The 24813-nt window shown below is 40.3% G+C and overlaps 1 protein-coding gene across 4 annotated transcripts in view; it reads left to right on the top strand.

The window, feature by feature from the left end:
* The window catches only part of KITLG (KIT ligand), a 102224-nt gene that overhangs the window by 39816 nt on the left and 37595 nt on the right, over positions 1-24813 (top strand). For all 4 annotated transcript variants that reach the window (XM_055394361.2, XM_055394362.2, XM_055394359.2 and 1 more), the window contains exons 2-3: positions 1329-1442; positions 14925-14987. In XM_055394361.2, the coding sequence (XP_055250336.2) occupies positions 1329-1442; positions 14925-14987 (177 nt within the window). The remainder of the gene's footprint in view (positions 1-1328; positions 1443-14924; positions 14988-24813) is intronic.

Below are 24813 nucleotides of genomic sequence, written 5' to 3'. Positions count from 1 at the left end.
GAAAGATTTCTAGCCATTTGCAGATGGGCCTTTGTGTAATTTTAAGATGCCATAGATGAATGTTAACTCATAAAAGAATTCTCACATTTTAAAATATCATCACATCTCCATGCCTTTGCTCCTCTTGTTTATTTTTCCTGGAATGCTCATCCCTTCCCTGTCAACTCTTGCAAATTCCTCCTCTGTCCACCAGAATCCAGTTGGAGTCACATTTTCTCTGTGGCTTTTCTTGGCACTGCCTTTCTGCCACGAGTTCTCTCCCTTAAGATTAATTGATTAATTGCTTCCTCCTCTGGGTTCCCAGAACATTTATCACAGGGTGTGGGTATTACTTATTTCCCTGAATCTGCATTTCAGGGGAGTCTTATCACCTTTGTTTCTCTGGTTGGCTCAGTCCCTGTCGCATTCAAGTTCAATAAATAGGTATCAAATTTGAAGCATTAGACTCTTTTTTAACCTTGATCACTGACTCATCCAGCAAATATTTAGTAAGAATTTTTTATATTCCAGGTGCTGTTATTTCTTGTAAAGATACTGAGGGAAAAAAAATAGATGTCCCAATTTTTGGAATTAAAAAACATAGGGTAATAAGAAAAAGTAAGCCATGCATAAAAGTAACTATTTAAAATGGTTGAAAGAGTTATTTGGAAAGAGAGTTAGCCTGTGTGTGTGTGTGTGTGTGTGTGTTTATGTGTGTGATTACTTCATGCTGGTGTTCAAAAATGTCTTCTCATTGACTAAGAAAATATTTTTCCTTGTTAAATCACTAAAAAACTGTGATTAAAAGCAATGATTCTTTTGATGTCTCACAAATTAGATTAAATTCTCTCCTAGATCTAAATATCTCTCCCTCACTTTAACTGGGTATTCTAGTAGGTTATTGGGTTAAAGCAATGCTCAGAGTTTTGCTGTTACTTGCCAAACAGTCTACATTTAAAGTAGAGAAAATATTTTTTGCTGCCTTAAGGTACAAATTTTATGCATTCCCTAGTTTTTAGAAAATAGCTTAAGTGATAAATTCTTTTCATGTTGCTACAAGTTCATTTCTAATTGCCATTGGGGAATTGTCCATAGAAAGCTTTGGACAAAAGTTAACGATACTGTCATTGAAATGAAAAATCCAAACCATATTTTAAATGAGAATTTTTAAGAAATTTGGTTAGCATAGTTTGTGTGTAAGGCATTTAATTGTATTTAAGCCAGTAATATTAAAAGAAAAAAAAAGATTCTTTTTTTTCACATTAAGGCAGAAAATATTAGTTGTTAATTGTTTGAGTGACTGTGGATATTTACTGACGGTCACCAGCATTTTTTCTCTTTTCATTTAGACTTGGATTATCACTTGCATTTATCTTCAACTGCTCCTATTTAATCCTCTCGTCCACACTCAAGGGATCTGCAGGAACCGTGTGACTGATGATGTGAAAGACGTTACAAAATTGGTAAGGAATGCTTTCAATTGCTCTGACTCTTGTACTTTTTGAAGATTTCCTTTTTTTCTTGCCCCAGATTAGTGTCTTTTGGAGATCAGGAGAGCAGTCACTGAGTTATCCTGTAGGGTCTGTAGAGGGCAGGTCAGGAGATACCTGCGGCCATGGAGCGTCTTGCTGGTCAGGTTGGCCCCGCACCTCACTTGAGGGACTGTTTCCTTGCTGGTCTCCTCATCCCCTTTGCAGGCAGTGAAGGACACGGGCGTGTGCTTTGTCTGCTGATGTGTGAGCACTAGCTTGTTCCCCATTATCTCCTGGGCGTGTTTCATTTTCCTTCCACACGTCTTCCTGCTCTTCTCTAAGGAGCCTAACAAAAGGAGGTCTGAGGTGCTCACTCTCCCCTTTCCAACTGCTCTAAGACCCGGTTACGCACGAGTGGTGTTTGCCCCTCAGTCAACAGTTGGAATCGTTTGTTGACCAGACGTTGACCAGACACATCTCCCACACCCATCCCATCGTAGCCCTTCCCTCAGCAAAAGCCCTTTTCACTAGAGCCCCTTGATCACCGCCAGCCTCAGGCCGCACTTCTCCCAGACGCCGAACAGAGAGGGAGGGCGCAACTGACAGGGATCCCCCCCAGCCTCACGGGCTAGCGGCCGTGGTACGCGGTCATCGGGGCTACCTTGTGTGCTTTCGGAATGAACACACCTTGAAAAGCCATGTTGTAAGTTCCTGGTTTAAAAGAGCCCAGTGGCACTTGGTTATTTGAATATTTCGAGAGCAGAGTGATGTGAGAATAAGAACGAAATGAGGGTTGTAGTATGTAAAAAAGAAAGTATATTTGTTGAGATATTTATCTTCCCTATCTTGATATGCATTTCCTGGTGTAAATGTTGTTATTTTGGGTTCATAGCCAAGCTTCAAAATAGAAGTTTAATGCTACAATCTGAGTCTTGCTTAGCTTAGTCTCAATATAGAATTAAGAATATACGCATACATGCACACACATACACACACCATGCAGATTTCTTTGGATACCTACAAAGTCCAGGCTAAAAAAAATTCTCTGCAGTATCTGAAGGAGTATCTGAACGTGTTTTATTTCAGGGGCTGGTGATCCAAGCAGTATAACATTTGCCTCCTATATGCCCAGCTGGGTTTAAGGATGGGCTGGGGGAAGTACTTTTTTCACAACAGAGATCATGATCCTTTTCCTCAAGTTGCTTGTTAGTTTGTGAGCCAAGGAACTATACTAAGAAGAAAACGTTTATATTCAAAATTTGGTATGGGTCAAAGGCTCTCACGAAATGTTTGTTCAATGAATGAAGTAAGGATGTGCATCACTGTGCAGCATAAAAATTATCAGTGGCGTTCATGAACGTCACAGGTGTCTGGGCCCCATTGTTTAAACTGAGGAAGGGCTCTAGGCATCTACATTTTAAAGCTATTCCTTAAAGGAGATTTAAGAACCATTGCTTTAGATGGTTTATGCTGTCAAAGTTTAGACACCAAAATATTGTGACCTTACTTTAATCGCATTTCTTATTATGACTAGTTTTATGTATGTTGTATCAGTTCAGTTCAGTTCAGTTGCTCAGTCACGTCCAACTCTTTGCGACCCCCTGGACTGCAGTACACCAGGCTTCCCTCTCCATCACCAACTCCCAGAGTTTGCTCAAATTCATGTCCATCGAGTCAGTGATGCCATCCAAATATCTCATCCTCTGTTGTCCCCTTCTCCTCCTGCCTTCAATCTTCCCCAGCATCAGGGTCTTTTCTAAGGAGTTGGTCCTTTGCCTCAGGTGGCCAAAGTATTAGAATTTCAGCTTCACCATCAGTCCTTCCAGTGAATATTCAGGACTGATTTCCTTTAGGATGAACTGGTTGGATCACCTTGCAGTCCAAGGAGGGACTCTCAAGAGTGTTCTCCAACACCACAGTTCAAAAGCATCAATTCTTTGATGCTTAGCTTTTTTTATGGTCCAACTCTCACATTCATACATGACTATTGGAAAAACCATAGCTTTTTCTATGTTGTATGGGTTTACATATATGTTAGATTAATATGAGTCTCCAAAATAGACTTAAAGTAGGTCACAGCTGGGAAATTAACAACTCTTATGGGGCTATTTGTGGAACCATGAAGCTGCAGTGAGCAGGGGAGATCAGAAGTGGTCCTAGGCATCCAATTTCAAATATGTGGGCAAGGAATCACAGATGGAAGGTGATGGTGTATCTGACCACAGGCTGAGCATGTCCAAAATTAAAATGGCATTTAAGAAAAATTACTTGTTCAGTATTTTTGCTGTTTGAAGAATATTACTTAATGAGCACTACTTCCTGTGAAATGTCAAACTGATATTTTCAAGTGGCATAAGTAAGTATTGTAAGCACCTTCCAAGATTTTCCGTTCTTGTCTTTAACCATCTGCTTATTTTCAGTCTGTTACCTATCAGTTGATGCAATGAAAAATGCAAGAAATTTTGAGAAAGAAATGCCTGGAAAGAGATACTTATTAACAGTAAAATATTAATATAATTCCTTTCCCCAGGGGCAAATGTAAAATCATTAAACTGAAAAAAGTCTTTTTTCTCCCTTCCAGCAACTGACTCAGAGGGGAATTTTTTAATTTCAAGAGTTGATCTAAATGAAATTAGTGTGTTTGCTTCAGATTATTGGGGGGGAGTCAAGTTAATAACAAAAAAGGATTTAGAAGATCACTTCTGATTGAATAAAGACCTACTTAATGCACAGCCAGTATTTCATAGAGTAGGAAATTGAAAGATATAAAATAATCCCTGGTCTCAGAGCATTTATAATCTAGTTTGGGGCTAAGCCATCTCTGTGAATATATGAAAGCAGATCACTAATACCACAATAACGACATGAAAATGGATGCCATTTATTTTTTGTTTTGTTTTGTTTTTTGTGTTTTTTTTTTTTGTCTTTTTGGATGCCATTTAAAAGGGTTTCTGGTGAAGTATGGGATCCAACTTGTACTAATTTTTTGGTTAGAATGGATTTTAGCATCTGACAGACCTGCTCTTTGACCTTAGATAAGAAACTATCTTTCTGAAGCTCAGTTCTTACTTCCCAATTTTGTGGTGTAGATTAAATAAGAGAATGTGTGTGTGTGTGTATTACATATAAAACCACAGTTATTGTCACATAATCTCTCTGTGCCTCAGTTTCCTCATCATTATAATAGATTAATAGTACAACAGGGGTTGGCAGTGGAAAATCATCTCACAGCCTATAGTTGGCCCTCTGCACATAAGGTTCCTCCCTAGCTGTGGTTTTTTGCATCCATGGATTCAACCACGGTGGATTGTGTAGTACTATTGAAACACAATAGGAGTATGAGTAGACTCATGAAATGTAAACATGTGTTGTTCAAGGATCTACTGTACTTAACCTCATAGAGTGATTTTAAAGATTAAATTACTAGTGCTAGGAACATAGCAAGTGCTTGCTAAATATTATGCTAGTAGTGGCAGTATAGGGCTCCCCTGATGGCTCAGTGGTAAAGAATCTCTCAATGCAAGAGACCCGGATTTGATTCCTGGGTTGGGAACATCCCCTGAAGGAGGAAATGGCAACCCACTCCAGTATTCTTGCCTGGAGAATCTCATGGACAGAGGAGCCTGGTGAGATACAGTCCAGGGTCACAAAGAGTTAGACACACTTAGCAACTGAGGACAGAATGGTGGTGCGATGGTAGTCATGTTTGTGGGGTCATAGGATACTGGCGCTGAATTTAGAGAATTTAGAATTTCATAAATAGGAAAACTGAGATCCATGAGTAGTGAAGTCCAGCTCCTGGTCCCATTACCTGCATTATCTTCTAGGACAGTGGTTTTCAGACTGGCTTCAAGAGACTCCCCAGCAGCTCTGCTTTTATTTATGTGTCTGAGTTTCTAAATATGACTTGGGTGGAACAAAGAATTGAGCTTCTAGAAAAATGTTTGCGAATCACGTCTCCAAACTGGTGTTTTGTGGAATATCATTTGAGAACCATCCAGTCGCAATCTCTGAGGGTCCTTATGTAAAGTTTAGCCGTCAGGGCCCTGCCTCAGAAATACTGGATTGCAGCCAATGGAGATCAGATGTAGAGAATTTAATGTGTCGGATTGGCATCCCAGGTGATAGTCATTTGCACAGGTCGGGAACTGCTGAGGTCATAATATTAACTTACAATATGGGGTTGTTTCCATATTTGAAAAGAAGTGGCATTCCCATCCTTAGCCTAAAACTCATTGATTTTTAGGGACATGAGTGACTTTTCAGTTTTATGGCTACAGACAACCACAGCGTCTCTCTGGAGAACAGTAGAGCAAAAAAGCATCTTGAAGTAGGTCAGGCTTACTGGGGCGTTTGATACCAGCTCTGCTGTTACCCAACTGTGTGACTTTGGACAAATAAATCTTTGAACCTTTCTGGGATTCAACTTTTGGTTTTGAAAATGAGGAATTAGGACATGATCAGTAGTTAATCTAGAGTTCATAAACTTTCCAACTCTCAAATGAAATTCCAGATTATGTTTGCTGTGTGCCTTATGTGTTTCTGGTGGTGGTGGTTTATTTGCTACGTTGTGTCTGACTCTAGCGATCCCATGGACTGTGTCCGCCAGGCTCCTCTGTCCATGGGATTATCCAGACAAGAATACTGACATTTCCTTCTCCAGGGGATCTTACCAGCCCAGGAACTGAACCCAGGTCTCCTGCATTGCAGGCAGATGATTTACAAACTGAGCTATGAGGGAAGCCCTATGTGTGTTTCTAAGAACATGTATAACTTTTCATCTGCTTCCCAGAGAAGTCTGTAACCCTCCCCCCAAAAGATAAGAACTACCAAATTGGATAACTTGAGGGAGGCCCTTTTTAGCCCTGAGATTCTCTTATTCCACAGTCCTACTTCTTCAGATTGTACATGTTGGAATAATCCAGTTATGCCTTGACTAAAGGAGATTATATCAGATTGGATTTATTTGCTTTGCAGGCATAATGTTTGTACATTTTATCTGAGAAAAAGAAAGTGGGTTGAGAATACCTTTTTACCCTTTGCTCATTGTAATTTATTCAACTAAAATCACTCCTTTGCCAATGCTGTCAGTTCCGCCTTTGCTGTAGGTGGCAACTTGCACTCTGCCCACAAATCTTAAGTTTGTTTGCTTGGGGTGACTCCCATGTCACAGAAGCACATGGTTTGTGACTTTACAGTCATTTTCTTTTTAATTTCTTCTTGGACATTTTGTACTACACCTTAGTCCCCATGGTTTCCATTTGAAATCCTTCTTGGCATGTTTACTCAGCATAATAGTTCATCTATTTACAGAACATTTTGCTTTGTTTCTAAAAAATGTGGCAAGACTAGTGTTAAGTGGCAAACTCAGACCTAAAGAAAGGGTATTTGGGAAGGGGGTGAATCAAACTTTAAAAACTTGTATCTTTGGGGTGGTTCAGCTGCAGCTCTTAATGATTGTGTTGATAAAAAAGGAATTCAAACATTGAAACAGATCAAATTAGTTTTCCCTTCTGTTCTTTCTACCGTTTCCTTCATTAATGATCATTTTTCTTCGTTTGGGGGAGTTTAATTGAATGTGACTTTGCTGCTTTTTGAAAACATTTTTATCTTTATCTTTTGGGTAATTATTTGTCTTCCTTAAAATGTTTAAGGCAGGTTTCTGTTCTAGCCCCCATCTTGTAAAAGTGGAAATCACTGTGTCTTTTCAAGGTCAGTCTATAAATCAGTAGGGGAAAGTGAGAAATTTGTGGCTTTCCTGGTCTTGCAGTAGGCAGTTATTTTAAATAGATTATATTAATACATGACTCTTACCGTTTGACATAATAGGAGATTATAAAAATATTCTTAGATAACAAATTTCACACTTCAAGTGGACAGTTTTGAATAGTGCTGAATTTTTATTCTCTTCAAATACAATGTTCTTTGGATAGAATTACCACTGAATTAAAATGGAGGATTGGAGTCTCTGAGTTTTCCCATCTCTAAGTGTATCTTCTCTTTAAAAGCAGAGGTCTCCCATAGTTTTGTTTGACCATTGAAGAACAACAGTTTGATAGGTAGATAGTTTTTAAAGTTGATTTTTTATTAATTTGAGATATTTAGCATTTTACTTTCTGCTCCTACAGTCAGTAGATTTTTTTTCTCTATTTAAAGCTAAATTTTGGACTTAAACAGTATTCAAAGGACAGAGTATATTAGAACTAATATTTGTAAAAACTGACTAGCTATGTTGCCAAGCATGTCAATCTTATCATAAAGAAAATGTTGTTCTTCCTTTGTAAGATAAACCACTTAGGTACAGTATCTCCTGCTCCTTGCCTTTTTTACAGCAGATATTATCATGTGAACATCCAAGCACCACGCAAAGCACTGTCTGTGGATTCTCTGTTTCAGTCATTGCAACCCTAGGAGGTAATGATTTTGCCCACCCATGTATTCTTTACTGTCTAAGTCAAAGGGAAGCCTGACTAATGCACCAGTGTATTGATTAGGCAGCTGAAGCCTAGTGATGGTTAGTAACCTGATGATTCTCACCTGGAAACTGGGAGATGAATAGAGGTATGAACCCATAACTGCCCATTTCTGGAACATGAGAACCCAGTACATAATTTATGACGTCTTAACTGTGGTGTTGGAGAAGACTCTTGAGAGTCCCTTATACTGCAAGGAGATCCAACCAGTCCATTCTAAAGGAGATCAATCCTGGATGTTCATTGGAGGGACTGATGCTAAAGCTGAAACTGCAATACTTTGGCTACCTCATGTGACGAGTTGACTCACTGGAAAAGACTCTGATGCTGGGAAAGGTTGGGGGCGGGAGGAGAAGGGGACGACGGAGAATGAGATGGCTGGATGGCATCACCGACTCTGTGGACATGAGTTTGAGTGAACTCCGGGAGTTGGTGATGGACAGGGAGGCCTGGCGTGCTGTGATTCATGGGGTCGCGGAGAGTCGGACACGACTGAGCGACTGAACTGACTGACTGACTGACTGACTTTGGCCACCTCATGTGACGAGTTGACTCACTGGAAAAGACTGATTCTGGGAAGGATTGGCGGTGGGAGGAGAAGGGGACGACAGAGAATAAGATGGCTGGATGGCATCACCGACTCTGTGGACATGAGTTTGAGTGAACTCTGGGAGTTGGTGATGGACAGGGAGGCCAGGCGTGCTGTGACTCATGGGGTCGCAAAGAGTCAGACACGACTGAGTGACTGAACTGAATTTATGTCAATATCAACTGCAATTTAAGAACTATCATTCTATCCTCTTGAATTGTATTTCCTAGGTAGAAGTCACCTTATTTTATGATTAGGAAATTAGTACTACTTAACAGGAGTCATCATCATAAGGTGTGTTTATAAAGCAAACCAACATTTTTAAAATTAATTTTTATTGGAGTATCATTGTTGTACATGTTGTCTTTCTGCTGTGTAGTGAAGTGAATCACTTATACATATATCCCCTCTTTTGTAGATATCCTTCTCATTTAGGTCACCACAGAGCATTTAGTAGAGTTCCCTGTGTTAGATGGTAGAGACCAAATGTTTTTAATATCTTTTATTTGAAGGAGACAAGGATCATCTAAACTTATTTAGGTATTCTTCACTGAGAAAAGATGACCCAGAAAGTCTTGTGAGTTGTCATGTTAGTTTTTTCTAAATCACTAACTGAGTTATTATTTAAAAAAGAAAAAAGCAATTGACCTGGTTAGATTTTTAGTCAATATGAACAAGAAATGGCTTATAAGGGGAAATAAAAAGGCAAAAGCCTTGTTCTGTGTTATTTCTGAAGACTGAACAACCAGTGTTACACTAATCTGTGGCATGGGAGTAAACTGGGATATTACTGGGATATTTTAAGTATAAGCATAGAAGGCTTTTTTGCTCTAAGAATCAGCAGTGATTCTTAAATTCTCTGGGTCTCAGAGACTTTGAGAACCGGACCCTTTCCTCAGAAAGGTCAACTGTTTGTGCATCGTTTTATGTAGGGTCAAGGGAATCATGAGTTACTATCATTGCGTTTTGATTCTTATCAAGATCTTGACAGAATCAACTGAGACAAGTAAGTATCTCACCAAGGATGTCCGAAAAGCCACTGATTTCACAAGACTGAGAGACCTCAATGACATTTGGATCTTGAGATCCAAAGCTTTTAGATCAGTGATCTAGAGAGGGAGTTAAATGTTCTGACTTTGAGTTCTTTTTCTCCCAAGTCCAAATACCTGCAGGGCATGGTGAGCAGCCAGTGGCATTTTGGCTTGCAAAGACTTTTTTTTGGCCGAGTTTCCAGCATTTCCTCGTGCTCTTCTCTTATGCATTTTCCCCCTCATGTCACTGAGTATGATCAATACTTAAGATATCCAAAAAATGAAAAGATAGCAAGTGGGCCTGTGTCGTAATAGAGTGAAAGTGAAAGTGTTAGTTGCTCAATTGTGTCCGACCCTTTGCAACCCCATGGACTATAGCCCGCCAGGCTCCTCTGTCCATGGGAGTCTCCAAGCTGGAGTGTGTTGCCATTCCCTTCTCCAGGGGATCTTCCCTACCCAGGGACTGAACACAGATCTCCCGTATCCCAGGCAGATTCTTTACCATCTGAGCCACCCATCATATCACAAAGTGACTTGTTTTGGAAGTTTTATGCATTTTCTAATCTGGTACAGTCTTTAAATCCTCACACTTCAAACCATTTCTTTCATTGAAATAACTTGACCTTTGATAAATTTTACATCAATTAGGTTCTGCTGCTACTGCTAAGTCACTTCAGTCATGTCCGACTCTGTGCGAACCCATAGACAGCAGCCCACCAGGCTCCTCTGTCCACGGGATTCTCTAGGCAAGAATACTGGAGTGGGTTGCCATTTCCTTCTCCAATGCATGCATGCAAGCTAAGTCACTTCAGTCGTGTCCGACTCTTTGCAACACCATAGACAGCAGCCCACCAGGCTCCTCTGTCCACGGGATTCTCTAGGCAAGAATACTGGAGTGGGTTGCCATTTCCTTCTCCCAATTAGGTTCTATTTCATTTTAATTTTTGCCCTGAACTTGTTTTACTAGGACAGTTAGGTTTTCAAAATCTGTAGCCTTAGTTATGTATCCATATAACCTTACCAGCAGGATGCTTCCTTGGAATCTAAAGCACATCTCTGCTTTTTCAGCTTCTAATCTCTGTAGAAATATTTAACGCGTGTTCAGTACTCTGCTGCTGGTCTCTAAGCTGCCCCTGGTCTCTCCTCTCTCTTTGCTTCAGTACATACTCCCAAACTGCTGCTGCTGCTGCTAAGTCGCTTCAGTCGTGTCTGACTCTGCGCAACCCCATAGACGGCAGCCCACTGGGCTCCCCCGTCCATGGGATTTTCCAGGCAAGAGTACTTCCTAACCAACCTTCCTAATTGGCTGTCATATTTTCTTCCTGCTTAAACACGTTCAGTGTGGCGCCCCTGCTCACACGAGGAAGTTAAATCCGACTGAATTCTTAGTAATTTTCTCCTTCAGCTTCTTCATCGTACAGATGAGGGGTAGAGGTTCCACAGGGAGGAAGCGATGTGCTAGGACAAGAGTGACTTGTAGGGGTCTAGTGGTGGAACCGGTTCCACTGAACTTTACTGCTTCCCTGCCTCTGTGGCCCAGCATTCAGGTCCCTCACTGATGTGGTCTCCTGGTATATTTCTTACCCCTACCGGCTGGAGCCTGAATGATCTGTCCCTGGTCTACCATGTCTGTGTCTTTGCAGATGTCCCTTCCTTCCTATATTTAGAATGTCCCTCTCCCTTGCAGTTAATAATAATAAGTACTCACTCACTGAAGTAAAAGTGAAGCTTCCCTAGTGGCTCAGAGGTTAAAGCGTCTGCTTCCAGTGCAGGAGACCTGGGTTCGATCCCTGGGTTGGGAAGATCCCCTGGAGAAGGAAATGGCAACCCACTCCAGTATTCTTGCCTGGAGAATCCCAGGGTCAGAGGAAGTAGTAGTTCACACACAACACTAAATAACTAAGTATTTTAAACAAGTTACATTTATCCTTGTATAGTCTTAATAAATCCAACAGCTCAGTTCTGTGATTCCCATTTTACCTATGTGGAAATTGAGGCTAAAGAAGATTTGGTAACTTGCTCAAGATCTCTGAATTAGCACGTGGCAGTGCCTGGAGAATCCCAGGGACAGGGGAGCCTGGTGGGCTTCCGTCTATGGGGTCACACAGAGTCGGACACGACTGAAGTGACTTAGCAGCAGCAGGACCTGGATCCAGCCTGAGCAGTGTGTCCCCAGGACCTGTGCTGTGAGTCCTTCGTCAAAGTAACTGCCTCGAAGGAACAGCTTATCTTCCTGGCTCTAGGCCAAAAGCTCCCTCTACTCTATCAAATTTCTGCAGTGCTCACCATACATAAGAGAAACCGAATTTATCACAAGGTTATCTGTGCTTTTTGGATGCTATTCAACATACTATGAATGCTTAGAAAGTAATATAATAATTCATGAAGTGGCCATAAAAAATATGCAACTTGACTTCCCAATTTCTCTTCCAAATTTGACTAGAAATGAACCAGTGCAAAATCCCAGAAAGTAATAACGTGGAGACTGATGGACAGATAGCTGCTGAGACCTGCACTCAGAGCCGGGGTTTGTGTGCTCACTCGCGCCATGGACTCCTCATGGCTATGACCCTGAGATGCCAGTTAACCCCTCTGAGCCTCCCTGTGTCGTTCAGTAAAATAGGCCCAGTAATATGTATCTTGGTTGTGGCAGAGACTGTGTACCAAAACTTGTTAAAATTTTAAAGCATTTTTCAAAAATAGTATTCCTTTTCAGCTCCATTAGAAACTAAATATCAGTAAATCAGTTTAAGGCAGAAGTTATTATGATACACTGCCGCATGCTCCCCTCCCCCGGAATGTGGTAAGGTTTCTTTGACTCCTTTGCACCAATTTTTACATGTAAATTAGTAATAAAACAGAATTTGTCAGCGTATCTTTTACATTTTCTCTGCTCTCTTGGTACTTACTCAGATCATAAGTTTTCTGAATACTGATTTGGTCAGTTCTATATTTATTTTCCGATAATGTTAATTGTGCTTCAGGAAGGGGGCTAGATTGTCAAGCACCTGTGTTCAGAGCACCCGCCGTTTTGTGCCATGCTTCTCCATCTGGAATGGCTTTCACTTACCTGGTTGGTTCGTAACAAAACAGAATGGTACTGCTCATTCTGATTCCAGCTTTTATACCTGTGAAGCTGTCAGCTCGGTTTTCCACCAGGGTTTACAGAAAATGATGAGGTCCATCTGCTTTTCAAATATGGGGGTGAAGATCCACAAGACAAAAGAAATCCTGGAAGCATGGTGGGAATTTTGACCAAGAGAAAGAAAGAACGTTCATGTAAAAAGTCACCCTGAACTTAAAGAATGCCACCTTCTGTGGCAGCACAGACATGTTCTCAGTAAACAGTGCAGACTTGACTGTTTTCTTGGGGGTGGCATGAGGAGGGATGTTGGTGAGCCTCACGAGTGGAAAATATCTAGGACAAGTGTGCAGAGATTAGATGGGTGACCATGTGTAGTTGAGCTGAGAGGTAACCGAGGCCCTGCTGTCAGAGACCTGAGTTCTAGTCCAGACTTGACAGGTAGTAGTCATGTGACCTCAGTCAAGTTACTTGACCTCTTTGAGTCTTAAGTTCTTCATTCATTAATTTAGCAATACTATGTAAAAGTGATTCTGAGGGTTGGATGCAGTCACACAACATAAGCCCATAATGAGCACAGTGCTAGAACATGGTAAGTATTTGGTCAGTGTTAGGCTGGAGGCTGAGATGAGTGTGAAGTGGTTCCATTGGATGTTGGATGGTAGCATGCATGATGGGATCCCCTACTCCCATGGCTCCCCTCTGACTGAATATGCCTTTACCTAGATTCTTTTCTCAGCAAATTGTTCTCAAATTCTAGAAGCTATTGGCAAAGCCAAGAAGAAACCTAAGGGTTGTGTTCTGGGAGTCTTGTCAGAGATGAACTAGCCTGAAAATATGCACAAGGTACTAGCTCACGATGGAGAATAGTGATGATTTTAGAAACAGAGTAAAGCAGAAAATGAGTCTGCCAGAGCAGGTAGACCCATTGAAGATATAATAGAGCAAAACCACTTTTTTACATTGTCTGTTGTTTTAAGACCCAGCGGGCTAAGTCAGTTTATACATGCAATAAATGGGCCGTATTCTACAGAAGGAAATTTTAACTGTGCTGGAAGGGTGAGGTGTCAGAGCTGGTGATACACAGAAAAGGAGACAAGTGAACCTAGAACTCTGTAACTTACTAGGACTTGTGCCTGGGAAGTCAGTTTCCAGGATAGCTCTCAGTAAAGAATATGGATTGATTGTTTATGATGTTTGGCACACTCATCTAAATTCTTAAATTGACTCTTAGACATGGGTACTTTTTTTTTTTTAATTGGAGGACAACTGCTCCACAATGTTCTGCTGGTTTCTGCCTTACAACAATGTGAATCAGCCATATGTATATATATCCCCCTGCCCAGTCTCACCCCCATCCCTACCCATCTAGGTCATCACAGAGTACCAACTGAGCTCCCTGTTATACAGAAGTTTCCCACTAGCTAGATATTTTGTACATGGTAGTGTATATAGGACATGGGTACTTTTATCTCCACTTTACAGATGAGAGAAACCAAAGTAGAGTTTAGATTTGTTCTAAATTCCCTGGTTCTAAATCAGGTGCTTGTTCAACTTATGCCACAGTGACTGATAGAAATGGGTTAGATATTTTTTGAAAGTCTTTAAAAGAAGCTAGTTAAACATTTGCGGCATCTCAAACGTTCAGTCCCAGGCAAGTAGGTTGCGTTATATCACAAAACTGAATCTTTCTAAATTAATTAACTGATAAAGCATGTGCAGCTTATAAGTATCATTGTTCTTTTGAAATTTAACACTTTTTTTTTCTAGGATTAACATAGAACAGTAGTTCTCTAACTTGAGCACACATCAGAATCACCTGGAGGACTTGTTTAGTAAGATTCAGTAGGTCTGGTGTGGCCCGAGACTTTGCATTTCTAACAGGTTCCCTGGTGCCGTTGACACATCACTTGGAGAACCACTTATGAGAAAAATTCTCTGTGTTACTGATCCTTTGAAGGAATAAATAGGAAAATAGTCCTGAAGGGAAATTCCAAGACCACAGATGGAAGCTGAAATTCAAATCATGTTTCCAAACTCAGTAGATTATAGTTAGCCACCCATAACTGAATTTGGAGTAAAAAAAGATTTGTATTATTACTTCATTTCTGGAGAGTGCTTTTGATTGCAAAGGGAAATCAAGAATGAAAAATCACTATGTATGTAAATGTTGAAAATCAGTGGTAATTTAAAAGCATACTAGGTTTGCAGGTGTTTTTCTCTAAACCACTAAAAACAATATGATTAACTGATGTGTATGGATTTTCTTACAATTTTTTTTTCTTTTGGTCTCTGTAGGTGGCAAATCTTCCAAAAGACTATATGATAACCCTCAAATATGTCCCCGGGATGGACGTTTTGGTATGTAAACTGTACATTTCTGGGTTTCATTGTGGTAGCTGACAAAAGAGATGGGGTCATTCATATTGAGATAGGAAGTTATCTGCCATTTAAGAGTTTTCTAATTTATATTTTTTCCTCAGCTAACTGCTAAGTTTTGGTTTGGGGTGAACATTTCAGCATGTGTCTTACCCCTATGCTCCCAAAGCACATAAGATCACCTTCTTTATAGCTAGCCACTGACTTCTCTTTTTCTTTCAGCCTTCCTCCAAACAAAGGCTCAAGTGTAAAATTATGTAAATTATTTTCATACCTGAAAAGGTCCTATATAAGTCTCCTATTTAATTTGAGAACACAAAATGTTTTATCTCTGAATTTATTTGCAGTGTGACTGATTCTTAAAAATTTACAATGAAAATATAGCTATGATTATAAGTAAGCTTTTATGACTGTAACCAAGAATTTTCATTGATTTTCTAATTGTGTAGTGTTAGTATTAAGACATGAAGAAATATTTCACATATAGGGACTAATGTAATGCCTGTGGACCTGTCACATAACTTGTCAGATGTTACCATTTTGCAGTATCTGCTTCAACTGTATTTTTTAATTGAAGTATAATTGCTTTACAGTGTTGTTTCTGCTGTACAATGAAGTGAGTCAGCCATGTGTATACATATATCCCTTCTCTCTTTGGACTTCTCTCCCACCTACCTCCACCCCACCCATCTAGGTCATCACAGAGCACCAAGCTGAACTTCTTGTGCTTTTATATATAAATACCAGGTTCCCACTGGCGATCTGTTTGGGGAAAGGGTAGGATGAATTGGGAGATTAGGATTGACATACATACACTGTTCAGTTCAGTTGCTCAGTCGTGTCTGACTCTTTGTGACCCCCATGAATCACAGCACGCCAGGCCTCCAAAGAGTCAGACACGACTGAGCGACTGAACTGAACAGTGTATATATGTCAATCCTAACCTCCCAATTCATCCTACCCTTTCCCCCATCCCTATATTTCCCCTCATGTCTGCAAGTCCGATCTCTACTTCTGCATCTCTATTCTTGCCGTAGAAATAGGTTTCAAATGTACTTTTTAATAGTGAATCATGATAAATATAATTAAAGCCCCATATATGCCTCTCTCCTATACCCTTAAGTACCATTTTTTCTCTTAGGGAGAGCTTATCTGTTAGGAATAAGTATTCTGAGCTGGAGTTTCTCATTCCAATGCATGTTTTCAGTGCTTGACATGAGGATACCATCCCCTCGGAGTTGTGTTGAGTGTAATAGCCCACAGTAGCCCTACTCTTTCTTATACTTTGATAGCAAACTCTACATCCATATATATGATACCGTATTTTGCATATTTTCATATTTTATGTTGATACCATTATAATGCATATATGACTTTACAACTTGCTCATATTTTGCAACATACCTTTGACACATAACATGTTCCATGTTGATTCACTTTAACTACTATATTGTGTTCCCTTGAGTTAATGTAAAACCACTTGGGTTACTCTGGGCTCTGCAAATTGACACCTTTCTATAACACCAAAAATACTTATTACACATTGACTTCTTGCAAGTTGACTTTGAGTCCTTTCTGTGGACACATCCATCAAAATTATTACCAGTTCAAGTGTGTTAATAAGCATGTCACTAAATTGTTGTTGTTCATTGCCAAATCGTGTCCAGTTCTTTGCAACCCCATGGACTGTAGCACGCCAGGCTTCCCTGTCCCTCACCATCTCCCAGAGTTTGCCCAAGTTCACCACTGAAGCGGTGATGCCATCCAACCATCTCACCCTCTGTCATCCTCTTCTCCTTCTGCCTCCAGTCTTTCCCAGCAGCAGGGTCTTTCCTAATGAGTTAGCTCTAGCATCAAGTGGCCTAAGTATTGGAACTTCAGCATCAGTCCTTCCAAAGAGTATTCAGGGTTGATTTCTTTTAAGATTGACTGCTTTGATCTCCTCACAGTCCAAGGGACTCCAAATAGTCTTCTTCAGCACCACAGTCAAAAGCATCAATTCTTCAGCACTCTGCCTTCTTCATTGTCCAGCTCTCACATCTGTATGTGACTACTGGAAAGACCATGTGAAAGTGAAAATCACGTGGTTGTGTCTGACTCTTTGCAACTCCATGGAGCCTGCCAGACTCCTCTGTCCATGGAATTCACCAGGCCAGAATACTGGAGTGGGTGGCTGTTCCCTTCTCCAGGAGATCTTTCCAACCCAGGACTCAAACCAGGGTCTCCTGCATTGCAGGTGGATTCTTTACCAGCTGAACTACCAGGGAAGCCCTAGACTTCACTGTACAGACCTTTGTCAGCAAAGTGATGTCTTTGCTTTTTAACACACTGTCTAGGTTTGTCATGCTTTCCTGCTAAGAAGCAATTGTCTTCTAATTTCATGACTGCAGTCATCCACATGCTTTTAGAGCCCAAGAAGAGGAAATCTGTCAGTTTCCACCTCTTCCCTTTCTATTTGCCATGAAGTAATGGGACTCATGCCATTATCTTAGTTTTTCTTTTAATATTGAGTTTTAAGCCAGCTTTTTCACTCTCCTCTTTCACCCTCATCAAGAGCCTCTTTAGTTCCTCTTCATTTTCTGCCATAAAGGTGGTATCATCCACATATCTGAGGTTGTTGATATTTCTCCTGGCAGTCTTGATTCCAGCTTGTAACTCATCCAGCCTGGCATTTCACATGATGTGCTCTGCGTATAAGTTAAATAAGCACATCCCTAAGTGCTTGTGCTGAAAAAGTCTTCCAAACTTTGTAAGGTTGTCATTTCAAGAGCATTCTCTTGAAAGGCATATTTCTTTTCATTCAGTTTAGTTCAGTCGCTCTGTCATGTCCAACTCTTTGTGATCCCATGAATCACAGCACGCAAGGACTCCCTGTCCATCACCAATTCCCGGAGTTCAATCAAACTCATTTCCATCAAGTCAGTGATGCCATCTAGCCATCTCATTCTCTGTCGTCCCTTTCTCCTCCTGCCCCCAATCCCTCCCAGCATCAGAGTCTTTTCCAATGAGTCAACACTTCACATGAGGTGGCCAAAGTATTGGAGCTTCAGCTTCAGCATCAGTCCTTCTAGTGAACATCCAGGACTGATCTCCTTTAGAATGGACTGGTTGGATCTCCTTGCAGTCCAAGGGACTCTCAAGAGTCTTTTCCAACACCACAGTTCAAAAGCATCAATTCTTCGGCGATCAGCTTTCTTCACAGTCCAACTCTCACATCCATACATGACCACGGGAAAAACCATAGCCTTGACTTAGATGGACCTTGGTTGGCACAGTAATGTCTCTGCTTTTTAATATGCTAAAATCTTTACTATCTACTAAATTCCTTAGAATTCCTTAGAATATGTACCTTCTTGTTGAACCAGTTATATCCTCTTTGTTGACCTAGCAAGTCTAGGTCAATGTCTGTCCCGTTGAATAAGGGAAGTTCTTGGGACATAGTAATGTAAATTTTATAGCAGCCTGAACCTTAATTAATCTCATCATCTCCTCACTCAGCAAGTATTTGTTTAGGGAAAACTATGGAGCGAGCACTTTATGAGACACTTTCAGAAACAAACAAACATACATCAATTAACCTTCAAAAACTGGTAATTATGGGGTTGGATGTAGCTGGCCTTTTTATAATGCTTTTCTATTTGTAAAATGATTTCACATTTTTATCTCGTTGGATGATTAGAAAAATAGGAAAGCAGGATGGCTACTGTGATTCTTATTATACAAATGATACCCTGAGCTTTATAAACCAGAAGCATTTTGACCAGGGTTAAACAATTAGAAAGTGATAGTCTTAAAAGAAATCCTAGGTCATCTGACTCTTAACCCTTCATGTGGATATCTATTAATAGCAAGGCAAAGAGTTCTCAGTGAAGCATCTAAGTAATAAAGACATACCCTGTTCCTGACTATAGAAGCACTTAGGCTGGGACTGCCAAACTCATTTAAAGAAATCATGCAACTCTTTGAAAAACAGTGTGTTAAACTGAAAATAGCAAAATAGATTCTTTTGTGCTGGCATAATCATAGATTGTGCCAAATCATATATTTCGGTATTGGCTGGTGCTAATAAGAGCTAAACTTATAAAAATAAAACTGATTCATTGCCACCTACTTTTTCCCCCTTGTTTCTGTAATTGAGAAAAGTCCACTATTATTTGGTCTTGGCACACCATCCTGGCACAATTGGAGGAACTCTGTTCTTGGCTACCACAGTTGGCAAGAAAAACAAACCCGAACATAGCCTTTGGGTAGAAACAGGGGGTCTTATGCTTTGTTTTACCTTCATTTAAAAATGTTAGTTTCTTCCAAGACCAGAGGAGTTTCCCAGTGGAGAGGCGCAGGCTTATTTGTCAGTGGTTGAAGTCCAGGCAGCCTTATCTTTTGTCTTTAAACAATACAGGGTGGAGTGGGAGCCAGAATCGGTACCAGAAAGATTCTCTGGGGCCAAACCAATAAAATTCTGCTGGAGGCCCTGGGCAGAAGAAAGTTCTAGAATAGAATACTTTTTTTTTTTTTTTTGGTTTTGTTTTCAATATCAACTAAATACTCCTGAAAAGGGGAGGTTACTTTTCTAAGTGCCTTTTTAGAAAATTACCCAGCAGATTGTCTCTCACAAATAGCCAGGTATGATCCACTGGTTGGTATTTAAATCTTATGGTAATTACCAATTTTAGTTTAAACTCTTTGAAAGTATAATATTGTCAGACTTAGGACTTCCTTTAAATTCTTAGCCTAAAAATCCTAAATGTTTCAGATCCTTTTCACTTACTAGTCATGTTGTAGAAAGAACAGAAATTGAGTTGCTTAATCTGCAGTCATTCTGACCTCTCTAAAATGATATAAACTATGAGTTGCTTGTGGTATTGGCATAATAAAGTTAATCTGCTTTTAGTTAAATTACATACTTACCACTTTTTAATCTAACTTTTTAGTTGAAAATACTTTCTAATTTACAGGTTATAAGAATATTTACCCATGTACCTTTTAATACAGATTCAATTGTTTTTAACATTTTGCTTCATTTGCTTTATAAATTCTTGCTTTCTGTATGTGCATATCTAAACCCCTTGAGTAAGCTATATACAAAATGACTGTTTACCCCTAAATACTTAAGTGTGTGTTTCCTAAGTATTTTCTCTTACATAACCACAGTTGTCCACTTGAATAAATTTAGCAGTAACTAAAATACTTCAGTCTGTTGGCTGTATTTCAATGTTACCAAATTTTTCTGGCATGTTTTTCTTCTGGTACAAGATCTAATCTAGCATCATGATTTGCATTTTGATACTATGTATGATCGGCAGAATAATGGTCCCCCAAAGATGTATGGATGTGAGAGTTGGACTGTGAAGAAAGCTGATCGCCGAAGAATTGATGCTTTTAAACTGTGGTGCTGGAGAAGACTCTTGAGAGTCCCTTGGACTGCAGGGAGATCCAACCAGTCCATTCTAAAGGAGATCAACCCTGGGTGTTCATTGGAGGGACTGATGCTAAAGCTGAAATTCCAATACTTTGGCCACCTCATGTGACGAGTTGACTCACTGGAAAAGAGTGTGATACTGGGAGGGATTGGGGGAGGGAGGAGAAGGGGACAACAGAGAATGAGATGACTGGATGGCATCACCAACTCTGTGGACATGAGTTTGAGTGTACTCCGGGAGTTGGTGATAGACAGGGAGGCCTGGCGTGCTGTGATTCATGGGGTCGCGGAGAGTCGGACATGACTGAGCGACTGAACTAAACTGGACTGAGAGATGTCTCATGCTGTGAGTATATTACCTTCCATGGCAAAGAGTCTTTGCAGATTTAATTAAGGATCTGAGGATGGGGAGGGTTTCCTGGGAATATCCAGGTAGACCCAGTCCAATCACATAAATCCCTATGAGAGGGAGTTTAGGAACCAGAGAGAAGGTGTTAAACCACTGGCTTTGAAGATGACGGGGCCACAAGCCAAGGTGTGTGGGAGATTCCTGAAAGCTAGCAAAGACAGGGAAGGAAATTCTTCTATAGAGCCTCTGGAAGAAACACCATGTAACCTGTGGTCACTTTGATTTCAGCCTGTTGTTGTTCAGTCACTCAGTCCTGTCTGACTCTTTGCAGCTCCATGGACTGCAGCACACCAGGCCTCCCTGTTCTTCACCATCTCCCGGAGCTTGCTCACACCCATGTCCATTGAGTCAGTGATGCCATCCAACCATCTTTTCAGAATAAGCATCCCGAGGGGTGATGCTCCATGAGGGAATGATGTGTTCTCTAGTTATCACACCCAGAGGCACAGTGTCTCTCTTCCCCCCATGGTGCTGCTTGTTTTAATCTCCTGGTTCAGGTGTCCCCCTATTCCTCTGTATCTACTCATTAACAACTAAGCAGCAATCTTTGGGAAGATACTTGAAGACCGTGTACATTTCTTCCTTAAAGTTTCTCTTGTAGATTGATTTTTACATGAACCATTCTTTACTGTCATGTCAGTTTTTATTTTTTTTAAAGTCAAGGTTAAACCAAGAAGTCCTTGGCAATACATAATGTTGTTCTAAAAATGTGGATCCTAGCTATCTCCCCTTTGCAGCACCCTTCCTCCCTGCTGGACAATTTCGCTTTCTCAACTACTTGTACCTTTTTTTTGCTGGTCTGCCCTTTCTGGGTCTTCATCTCCCTCACCAGTCAAGGATTTATTACTTGATATTTCAACTCTTCTTTAAAAGACAGTGGTTCTTCAAAACAAATACACCTGGTCATTTTATCCCTCCTCTTCATATACTTTGAATGGTTGCGCTTAGGAAAAGAAGCTCCTTAAACATGGCCTCCAAGACCCTGGTGATCTGGCACCTTTCCAGATCCTTTTGCATTCCTGCAGCCTCACATGTTCCCTGCTGCCCCTGTTCCTTTCCTGCACATCTTTCTCTGAACCTAGTGTGCTGGTCAATCCTTTTCTTTAGATAACTCCTCTTTCATTTTCTGTTTTTTTTTTCTTCTATGATTTTTCTTTTTTTTTTTTAGTTTTTTTAAATTGAAGTATATATAGTTGATTGTTTCCAGGAGATAGAGGACAGGGAAGCCTGGTGTGCTGCAGTCCATGGGGTTGCAAAAGGTAGAACACGACTCAGTGACTGAACAACAGTAGTTGATTTATAAGTGTTATATCAATCTCTGCTATACAGCAAAATGACTCAGTTTTACATATATATACATTCGTTAATATTTTTCTCCATTATGGCTAATTGAGAATATTGGATATAGTTCTCTGTACTATACAATAGGACCTTGTTGTTTATCCATTCTAAATGTAATAATTTGCATCTACCATCACGCTGTGATTCATGGGGTCACAAAGAGTCGGACACGACTGAGCAACTGAACTGAACCAACCCCACATTCCCTCCCCATTTCCTGGCAACCACAAGTCTGATTGCTATGCCTGTGAGTCTGTTTCTGTTTCATAGATAGGTTCATTTGTGCCTTATTTTAGATTCCACATGTAAGTGATATCATGATATTTGCCTTTCTCTTTCTGACTTACTTCACTTGGTGTGAAAGTCTCTAGTTTCATCCATGTAGCTGCAAACGGCATTATTTTGTTCTTTTTTCTGACTTAGTAGTATTCCGTTGTGTTTATGTACCACATCTTCTTATCCATTCCTCTGTTGATGGACATTTAAGTTGTTTCCCTGTTTTGGCTATTGTAAATAGTGCTGCTGTGACCATAGGGGTGCATGTATCTTTTTGAATTGTAGTTTTGCCTAGATATATGCCCAGGAGTGGGATTGCTAAAGATCATACGGTAGCTCGATTTTTAGTTTTCTGAGGAACCTCCATACTGTTTTCTACAGAGGCTGCACCAATTTACATTCCCACCAACAGCATAGGAGAATTTCCTTCGCTGTGCACCCTCTCTAGCATTTGTTGTTTGTCTGACAAGTTCAGTTTCAATTTCACTTCTTTAAGGAAGCCTTTACTCTCCTTGAGGAAGCCATACTCTCATATTAGAAACTTTTAATAGTACTCCTCAGAATGGTAATGCTTTTGTTTATTTGTGCAGTTATTTAGTTGTAATCTTCTATTTACCTGTAAACTTCCTGGGGGTAGGAGTTGTATAATTTTGCTCGTCCATCCTCACTGTCCAATGTATGACTGTTGTTGTTCAGTTGCTCAATCGTGTCCAACTCTGCAACTACACGAAATACAGCACGCCAGGCTTCCCTGTCCATCACTATCTCCTGGAGTTTCCTCAAACTCATGTCCTTTGAGTCAGTGATGCTATCCAACCATCTAATCCTCTGTCGTCCCCTTCTCCTCCTGCCCTCAATCCTTCCCAGCATCAGGGTCTTTTCTAATGAGTGGGCTTTTAGCATCACGTGGCCAAAGTATTGGAGCTTCAGCATCAGTCCTTCCAATGAATATTCAGGGTTGATTTCCTTTAGGGTTGATTGGTTTGATCTCCTTGCTACCCACAGGACTCTCAAGAATCTTCTCCAGTACCACAGTTTGAAAGCATCAGTTCTTCAGTGCTCAGCCTTGTTTATGGTTCAACTCTTACATCCTTACGTGACCACTGGAAAAACCACAGCTTTGACTCTACATAACTTTGTTTGCAAAGTGATCTCTCTGCTTTTTCATATGCTGTCTAGGTTTGTCATAACTTTTCTTCCAAGGAGCAAGCGTCTTTTAATTTTGTGGCTGCATTCACCATCTGCAGTGATTTTTGGTACCCAAGAAAACAAAATCTGCCTGTTTCCACTTTTTCCCCATCTATTTGCCATGAAGTGATGGAACCAGATACCATGATCTTAGTTTTATGAATATTGAGTTTTAAGTCAGTATTTTCACTCTCCTCTTTCACCTTCATCAGAGGCTCTTTAGTTCCTCTTAGCTTTCCACCATTAGACTGGTATTATCTGCATATCTGAGGTTGTTGATATTTCTCCCGGCAATCTGGATTCCAGCTTTTGAGTCATACTTCCCTGGATTTCATATCTGCATATAAGTTAAATAAGCAGGGTGACATTACACAGGGTTGACATACTTCTTTCCCAATTTTGAACCAGTCTGTTGTTCCATGTCCAGTTCTAACTGTTGCTTTTTGATCTGCATACAGACTTCTCAGGAGGCAGGTAAGATGGTCTGGTATTCCCATCTCTTGAAGAATTTTCCACAGGTTTTTGTGATCCACAGGGTCAAAGGCTTTAGTGCAGTCAATGAATCAGATGCTTTTTCGGAATTCCCTTGCTTTTTCTATGTTCCAAGCAGATGTTGGCAACTTAGTATCTGACCCCTCTACCTTTTTCTAAATCCAGCTTGTACACCTGGAAGTTCTTAGTTCACATACTGCTGAAGCCTAGCTTGAAGGATTTTAAGCCTAATCTTGCTAGCATGTGAAATGAGCACAATTGTATCATAGTTTGAACATTCTTTGGCATTGGCCTTCTTTGGGATTGGAATGAAAATTGACCTTTTCCAGCCCTGTGGCCACTGCTGAATTTTCCAAATTTGCAGCATCATCTTTTAGGATTTGAAATAGCTCAGCTAGAATTCCATCACCTCCACTATCTTTGTTCATAGTAATACTTCCTAAGGCCCACTTGACTTTACACTCCAGGATGTCTGGCTCTAGTTGAGTGACCACATCATCATAGTTATCTGGTTCATTAAGATCTTTTTTGTACAATTCTTCTGTGTATTCTTGCCACCTCTTCTTAATCTCTTCTGCTTCTTTTAGGTCCTTAACATTTCTGTCCTTTATTTTGCCCATCTTTGCATGAAATGTTCCCTTGATATCTCCAACTTTCTTGAAGAGATTTCTAGTTTTTCCAAT

Source organism: Moschus berezovskii, chromosome 6, assembly GCF_049115385.1.
Source record: "Moschus berezovskii isolate FMDL1 chromosome 6, NW_MosBer_1.0, whole genome shotgun sequence".
NCBI lineage: Eukaryota > Metazoa > Chordata > Mammalia > Artiodactyla > Moschidae > Moschus > Moschus berezovskii.
This window is presented reverse-complemented; position numbering and strand designations above follow the sequence as displayed.